This window comes from Adiantum capillus-veneris, chromosome 5, assembly GCF_014529385.1.
Source record: "Adiantum capillus-veneris isolate H3 chromosome 5, ASM1452938v2, whole genome shotgun sequence".
In the NCBI taxonomy this organism is placed as follows: Eukaryota; Viridiplantae; Streptophyta; class Polypodiopsida; order Polypodiales; family Pteridaceae; genus Adiantum; species Adiantum capillus-veneris.
In genome coordinates, this window is record NC_140935.1 from 113609720 (window position 1) to 113618113 (window position 8394).

The following is an 8394-nucleotide window of genomic DNA, read 5'->3' on the forward strand; positions in this document are numbered from 1 at the left end:
GAGTAAGTGACTAGGGGGCCATTCACACTTGGGCCCCCTCACTTATAAGACTTTTAACTTATAAGTTAATAAGTACAAGGCACTTAGGCCTTTATTCCCTAACACCTTCTGCCTCCAAGAAATATACGGAGAAGGAACTGGAGAACGTGGTTGATGCACGGATTGCTCAGCTTTTTGACACGCAAAAGAAAGCCAAAAAAGCACGGCAAAAAGCAGAAGAAAGGCACTGACTTCCCGGCATATTTGGGTCGTGGGTCGACATTTGACAAGGCAAAGAAATTGAAGAAGCGCGTCAAGTTTGAAGACCTACCCAGTTCTTCTTCTTCTTCTTCTGACAGTTCTTTTAGCTCCTCGGATTCGAGCGAAGAAGACAGAAAAGGTAAAAAGCGAAGCAAGAAGCAACGCTTTGGAAAGGGCAAGAGAAAGGCAAAGAAGGCTAAATCTCGCCCGGAGACTGACAGTTCTACTGAGGACTCGTCTACAGACAACTCAGATTCCGATGACGGAAAGTTTTATGCGAACAAAAAGAATTTTTACAAAGCCAACCAGTATGACTTTCTCGAAGATAAAAGCAAGAAAGTCCGAGAGTTTAAGGAAGGTGGCCACTCGATCAAGTTTGATACTTTTCAGGATACTCAGATGCTTCGAAGGCTTTGTCTTTTATACAGCAGTTTGACATCGCTTTCGCGGGAGGACGCTATTCAGAGTACTCCAAGATTCGGAGAGCTGCCTCTTACTTTAAGGGGAATGCTCGTACTTGGTGGTCCACGCTTCTATTAAGCAAGACTGTGCCAGTTACATGGCTAAAATTCAAGAGGCTTTTTATTTCTTCTTGGTTGACTCAAGAGTTTGAGCGAGATATACGAGCTGCTTGGAACCATCTCCGGATGACCAAGAGCGATACAGTGAGATCTTATTGTGAAAGATTCTGGAGCTCTTTTCTACCCGCCTCTTCATTCAAGAAGATCTCGTTCAGAGAACAGATTGAGCGGTTTACCTTGGGTCTACCTACAGAAATCCGAAATCACTGCTTGGAACAGAAGTCAGCTTCTGTTCAGGAGTTGATGAGTCATGCGAAGCGGGGCTTTGCCATTCACTCTGGCAGTCTGACCTACCCCACAGATGAGGCCATGACACAACGAGCCGAACAGACTTCTGGGAATGAAAGTAGAATGAAAAAGAGCAACCTAGGGGAAAAAAAAGGATGCACGACCCAAGCTTACTTCTGAGGAGAGAGCTCGCTTCATCAGAGAGGGGAAGTGCTTTGGATGCGGGGAACATGGACAAATTTCCGCAAAGTGCTCTGATAAGGCATAGAAAGAACAGAATGATAAAGACGACGACAGATCTGAGAGTTCGAGAGCAGCTGAGGAATGTGGCAGAAAAGGCAGATAGAAAAGCAGAACTGGTACCACATGGCGTGGGACCTGCACCGAATCTAATGAATGAAAGTACAAACTTTGCCGCTTTCGGAGCAAAGTGAAGGATCAGGAAGCTCTTTTGAAGGAGCCAAGGCCAACTTCTTTTCACTTGGAATTGGCGGCTTGATTTGGAACTACGCCCGACAGACTGACGCCACAGGCGGAGGTAGTTCGACTGGCACCTGGATGGGATGTTGCCATTACACGGAGCATTGGCAAACTTCGTTTGCAATGACAGGGGTGTTCAGGGCACGCGAGTGACGTTCTACTTGGGATCCCTTGGTACCACAAGAACTACGCCGTGGTTGACTACCGGGCCGAGAAAGCGACTTTGATAAATGAAGGGCTTAGAGATTGTACATGATGAACTTCAGTTTTCTTACTCATTCTTTTGGGAGAACTGAACGATGGATAAAGGTTGAATATGTTTTCTCCACGCTCATGCCGATTGCTTTTGAGAGGGCCTGAAGATCATACCATTGATCTGATATCTGGAAGCACGCCACCGAATCGGCCACCTTATCGTGTGAGCCGAGTACAGAATGAAAAGACTATGAACCCAGTGAAAGACCTCTTGGAAAAAGATCTTGTCCAGCCTAATACTTCACCGTATTGCTCTCCAGTGTTGTTGGTTTTTGATGAAAGACGGATCTTGGAGAATGTGCATCGATTATAGCACTCTCAACGAAATCACCATCAAGAACAGATTTCTGATTCCTAGGATCGATGATATACTCGACAAGTTACAGGGATCCTCGTGCTTCAGCAGGATTGACTTGAAGAGTGGGTATCATCAGATGAGGATAGCGCCAGGAGATGTCTACAAGACTGCTTTTCGGACGACTTTTGGGTTATTTGAGTTTTTGGTGATGCCTTTTGGCTTAACCAATGCTCCTGCGACATTTAACCGGATGATGGATAGGATTTTTCGAGAGTACAGGCTATTTGTTGGCACTTTCTTTGACGACATCATTGTTTTCTCCTAGAATGAGGCAGAACAGAGAGATCATCTGCTTCAAGTCTTTCAGGCATTACGAGATCACACATTAGTGATTAATGCTAAGAAAAGTGAATTTTTCCTACCAGAGATACATTTTTTGGGACACATTGTGTCAACAGCAGGAGTGCAAATGAACCCGGCCAAGATAGAGACTATCTGTGATTGGCCCGATTTGAGGAATGTCCATGAAGTTAGAAGCTTCTTGGGACTGTGTTCGTACTACAGGTGGTTCATACGAAAGTTTGCAGAGGTTGCTTCCCCTTTGCATATCTTGACACAGAAAGGAGTCCCTTTCTCGTGGGGACCCACAGAGGTGACTGCCTTTCGGACATTGAAAGAGAAATTGACTACGAGACCTATTTTGACTTTGTCGGACTTGCAGAAGTCATTTGAAGTATTTTGTGATGCTTGTGGTCGTAGTCCGGGTACGGTCTTGATGTAAGAAGGCCATCTCATAGCTTACGAGAGCCGTTTGTTCTCTAGGCCGGAGATGACAACACAGATCTATGGGAAAGAGCTTTTGGCGGTTATCCACTCTCTTACTTAGTGGCGGCATTACCTACTCGGAGCGGATTTTACTGTCTTTACAGACCATCAGAGTTTGCGCTACTTCTTGTCACAGAAGCAGCTTTCGGAAAAGCAAATGCGGTGGGTGAATATCTTGTCACAGTTCCACTTCCAGATTGTCCATGTGTAGGGACAGAAGAATGTGGTGGCAGATGCTTTGTCTCGAAAACCGTTGGTTCTGGCTATTTCCGCGATACATCATAGGAGCTTCGAGGATATGGTCGATCAGTTTGCCACAGATACAGATTTTGCAGATATTTTCACACGGATACGGGATGGGGAGACAATAGCTGGATACTCCCTTCGGGAAGGCTACTTGATGAAAAAGACTATGTTGTGCGTTACACAGCCGTTGAGAGAAAAGGTTATGACTGATTGCCATTGTCCATCTTTTAAGGGTCACCGTGGCATTGCTACCACCATGAAAGGGGTAGAGAGAGATTTCTTTTGGCGGAGACCGAAGAAGGATGTGGAAGAGTTTGTGTGCAGTTGCTTGGTATGCCAGAAGGTCAAGTTTGACAGGCATAAGGCACAGGGATTGTTACAGCCTTTACCCATACCCACCCGTCCCTGGGAAAATATTGAAATGGATTTCATTTTTTTTTAATCTCCCGAGAATACAAAATGATCACGATGATTTTCCGATTACATGGCACGTCTGAGACGATTCTCTCCGACAGAGACCCCAGATTTATGAGTTGGTTTTGGAAGGCAATTTGGGAGAACATTGGCACGCAGTTGCAGTTCTCGTCATCGTTCCACTTGCAGACTGACGGGCAATTTGAGATTGCCAATTCAGTGATTTTAGATTTATTGAAGTCTTGTATCTCGGATCAGAAGACTCAATGGGAAAAGAACCTATCTTTGGTGGAATTTGCCTACAATAACACGATACACTCTTCGACGGGGAAGACGCCATGTGAGATTGTTGAAACTGCTGCGAAGGTTCCATCCTTCCTGAGCACGAAAGATTAGAAATTTGAAGCGGATGAATATTCGTGAGATTTGGATACGGCTTTTGCCAAGGTTCGCGAGACTTTGCAGGAGTCAAGAACGCCGAAAAAGGCAGCGGATCGCCATCGTTGCGACTGGAAACTGAAGGAGGATGATTGGGTGCTCTTACTTTTGAGAAGGCACGCCTAAGAAAGAAAAGGGAAAGGAGAGGCTTTTTCCAAAGCTTAGTATGTGATACTACGGACCTTTCCAGATGACTGACAAGATAAATGATGTCTCCTTCCGATTGAAAGTGCCAGATACTTGGAGGATTCACAATGCATTGCATGTGAGTCTCTTGAAACTTGTTAGGGTGATGTGCCTGATGATGGGAAACCTGATGAGCAACCCAAAGTGGAAGAAAACGAGGAGATCCTTGTTCCTGAACAGATTTTGGCACATAATGATACGAAGAAAGGTAAAGTCCGAAGGCGGTTCTTGGTTAAGTTCAAGAACTTTCCTGCATTTGATGCGAAGTGGATGGAGGAGGAAAACCTAGCAGATACTCCTCGGATTGTGAAACTTTACCTGGATGTTTTGGTTTAGCATAGTCTACTCCAAACGGAACCCAGAATTCAGCTTGGCCGAAGATCTGGTGCAGTGGGATGCACAAGAGGGGAGTCACTCCACTCCTTTGTCAACAGATGCCTCGATTTTGATACTAAAGTCACTGATGTCTCTTTGAGCTTCAGGGATACTGAGAGCTGACAGTATTCTGCTGGATGACTTTATGAAATGGAATTCTTGATTATGATACTGATTTGTTCTTGACTTCTTTAGCCGAAATGACTGCAGCATTTTGGTCTGATTGATCTCGAATAGACATGGTTGCAATAAGGGTTAGTCAATCGGACATCGTTGAGGTCCCGATTGGACCTAGATGTGATTGCTAGCTACATTGCCGATAAATCATGGTGTAAGATCCGAATGAATGTTGAATGTCATGTGATGTCCTGTGATGTCGTGTGATGTGACTGTCGATTTTGTACATGTGCTAGATGTGTGTTCCTAGTACGTAGGTACTAACAATCAGTGTCTGCTAAGACGGTTTATGGCTTTTGTCGGTTTTGCAAGCGTAATCGCGGTCGATTACAATGCTTTCAAGAGGGGGGTATGTCACAAAGTGATGACGTGGCGGACAGCAGAAACCCTAATTTCTGCCAGAAACCCTAAAATTCCCGCAAACCCTAATTTCTGCCAAAAACCCTAATTTCCGGAAATCGCGGAGGCTGATTTTTTTTTTAAAAAATTATTATTATTTTTTTTTTTGGAAAATGATGAGCGACGCAAATTTCGCTTTTTCTCTACTTAAATGAGAAAGAGAGAGAGAATGCTTTTGCTTTTATGTTTTGACTCTCTGAGAGAGAGAGAGAGAGAGCAATTGCTTTTGATTTGAAGCTTTTGGGGTTTTGCTTCTGGGCATCCCTCGTAACCTTTAAATTAGTGGTGAGGGCCTCACTTCTCAGAGCATCTGGACGCAGAGTCTGAGAGTGAAACCCTAACCGCTCTCTTGTACTTTGATGATTGATTAATATAAAAAGAAATACCGAAAGGGGCGTCAGTCTTTGGGGCCAATATCTCTAGGCACGGAACTCCACCGGGCCAATGCAAATCTATTGTGATTTGTGAATTGTTTTGAAGTGGTTATTTGGTGCTGTCGCGGTTGATTCTTGACTTGGAGTGTCCAAGTCTGTTACAGTCTGCCCTTGATCTCCGGAGTCATGACAGAAACTCAGTACGCTGAACTTTGTGTTGATGTTTGCTCATGTGTGTGTGCGTGTGGTGTGTGTTGTGTGTTGTGTTTGGGAGCATATGTTAGTTCCTAGTTCTACACCCACTATTGGGCACTGATGACGTTAGTGGGGATGTCATGGTATTTAGTCAATACTAAGCATGATGGAGCTGATGGTTATATTGTCTTGTGGGTGACTACCATGGGTCTGGATTCATCTAGGTATATCAAATCCATATAGGGTGCCTACTGAACTTGAACCAAAACAGGTCTGACCACACAACCTAACAGCCTTTAAATATTAGTGCTAATAGCCACACAACCTAATAGCCATATAGGGTTACGACATTTAAATATTAGTGCTAATTCTTTCTATCTTTTGTGGTGCGTATGCCCTATCAACTACCTCATTTTTGTGGTAATTTTTTCAATTTAATGCTTCTTTGAGTGCTAGGCTTCATTATGGCCGAGTCTACCCTTGATCTCCGGAGTCATGACGGAAACTCAGTATGCTGAACTTTGTGTTGATGTATGCTCATGTGTGTGTGCGTGTTATGTTTGTTGTGTTTGGGAGCATATGTTAGTACCTAGTTCTACACCCACTATTGGGCACTGACGACGTTAGCAGGAGGTATATTTTTTAATCGTATAGCGGACATTCAGACTTCACATTGTGAAGTTTTCGTCCGAGTTACGACCAGTTGATATTGTGCTAATTCTTTCTATCTTTTGTGGTGTGTATGCCCTATCAACTACCTCATTTTGTGCTAATTTTTTCGATCTAATGCTTCTTTTAGTGCTAGGCTTCATTATGGCTGAGTCTACCCTTGATCTCCGGAGTCATGACAGAAACTCAGTACGCTGAACTTTGTGTTGATGTACGCTCATGTGTGTGTGCGTGTGGTGTGTGTTGTGTGTTGTGTTTGGGAGCATATGTTAGTTCCTAGTTCTACACCCACTATTGGGCACTGATGACATTAGTGGGGATGTCATGGTATTTAGTCAATACTAAGCATGATGGAGCTGATGGTTATATTGTCTTGTGGGTGACTACCATGGGTCTGGATTCATCTAGGTATATCAAATCCTTATAGGGTGCCTACTGAACCTGAACCAAAACAGGTCTGACCGCACAACCTAATAGCCTTTATAAGCTTGGGTGGTAATCACTTTGCAGTTGTTTCTAATTTGAGCTTCAGAAGTCCTTTAAAATCTATTTTAATGTTTAGTGATGAATGTGTTTGTAAAGTCTCAGATTTAAGACTGAAAATACTCATATATGGTTTGTCGTCTTTTTGCAGCAAGTCGGATTTTGTGGTATACAAGCTGAAACTGATGGGCAAAATACTTGAAAAGGACATATCTGAAGTTTGCAGGCAATTCAGTCGACTGGATACTGATAACTCTGGAAAAATAAGTTTGTCCTGCCTCATCAACCTACATGAAGCCTCAACCGTGTCCAAATGAACATACCTAGGACTATCGGTTTCTGGCTCTGTATTGTTCATACGTCATTATTTAAGCTAAATTTCTCTCCTCCTCATGGTGTTCTCATGCATGTGCGCTTGTAATATGCAAACATGCTTGTATTAACTGTGCACTTGGAAAATGACACCCCTGTATTCTTAGGGTGTCTTGTGAGGAACACAGGCACTTCCGGGTTTGCTTGTGGTGCTACAGTGAGAGAGAGAGAGAGAGAGAGAGAGAGAGAGAGAGAGAGAGAGAGAGAGAGAGAGAGAGAGAGAGAGAGAGAGAGAGTGGGCACGTGGGTGCACCAACCCTAACTCTAATATACCCCGCATGCAATCCTAACCCTAACGCGTCCTGTTCGCCTGCAACCCTAATGCTTAAGCTGCTGCCCTGCTCCATCTCCCCAACCCTAACGCCCCACCTGCTGCCTGTTTCGCTGCGGTTTTTGCCTTCGCCACCCTGCTACCGCGCTCCTGAACCTTGCATGCGCTCCTCTTGCTCTCCTCACCGCCTCTTCACCCCCGCTTGCCTGTGCACCTGATCCTCCCCGCCACCATCCGTCTCCCTGCCACTTCCCAGCTGCCGCCCCCCCCCCCCCCCCCCCCCCCCCCCCCCCCCCCCCCCCCCCCCCCCCCCCCCCCCCCCCCCCCCCCCCCCCCCCCCCCCCCCCACCACACACACACACACTGTCATTATACTTGGCTATGATTTGATTCAAGAAGCGTGTTCATTTTGAGGATGACACAAGAGCCTCACTTACCCTTGTTAAGCTAGGACTCACTTGCTGGCCAATGCTAAACTTTTTACCCGGCCGGACCTAAGTGCTTGACCTAATGGCTTACCTGGACATGTTTGCCTGCCATGTGTATTTAATTTGCCCTGTGGTAATGACCTGGAATATTTACCTTGCTTTGGTCTCAATGGGAGGATCTGGCTCTATTGTGCAGGATGGAGCTGATGAGTACACTATTTTGTAACATAACCTACTATTGCCCTTGCTTATGCTATGCTTGTGGTGGGCAGCATTAAGTTGATTGGCGATGCCTGACCTACACCTGTATCTCGGGGTTTGCTGTCGCGATAGTACAATTACAGTTATTACAATTACAAAACCCATTGGTTACATTATTTTTTGGCATTCAGTTTGACTGACATGAAGATTTTTTTGGGGCTTATATGGTTGGCTTACTTTCCATGATGATTTTATTGGG

At 44.9% G+C, this 8394-nt stretch overlaps 1 protein-coding gene across 1 annotated transcript in view; it reads left to right on the plus strand.

The window, feature by feature from the left end:
• LOC147457938 (two-pore potassium channel 5-like) overlaps positions 1–7253 on the plus strand; it is a 32654-nt gene extending 25401 nt beyond the window's left edge. The window contains exon 2 of the mRNA XM_086512706.1: positions 7015–7253. Coding sequence (XP_086368832.1) covers positions 7015–7180 — 166 coding nt within the window. The 3' untranslated portion in view covers positions 7181–7253. The remainder of the gene's footprint in view (positions 1–7014) is intronic.
• The last annotated feature ends 1141 nt before the right edge of the window (positions 7254–8394 follow it).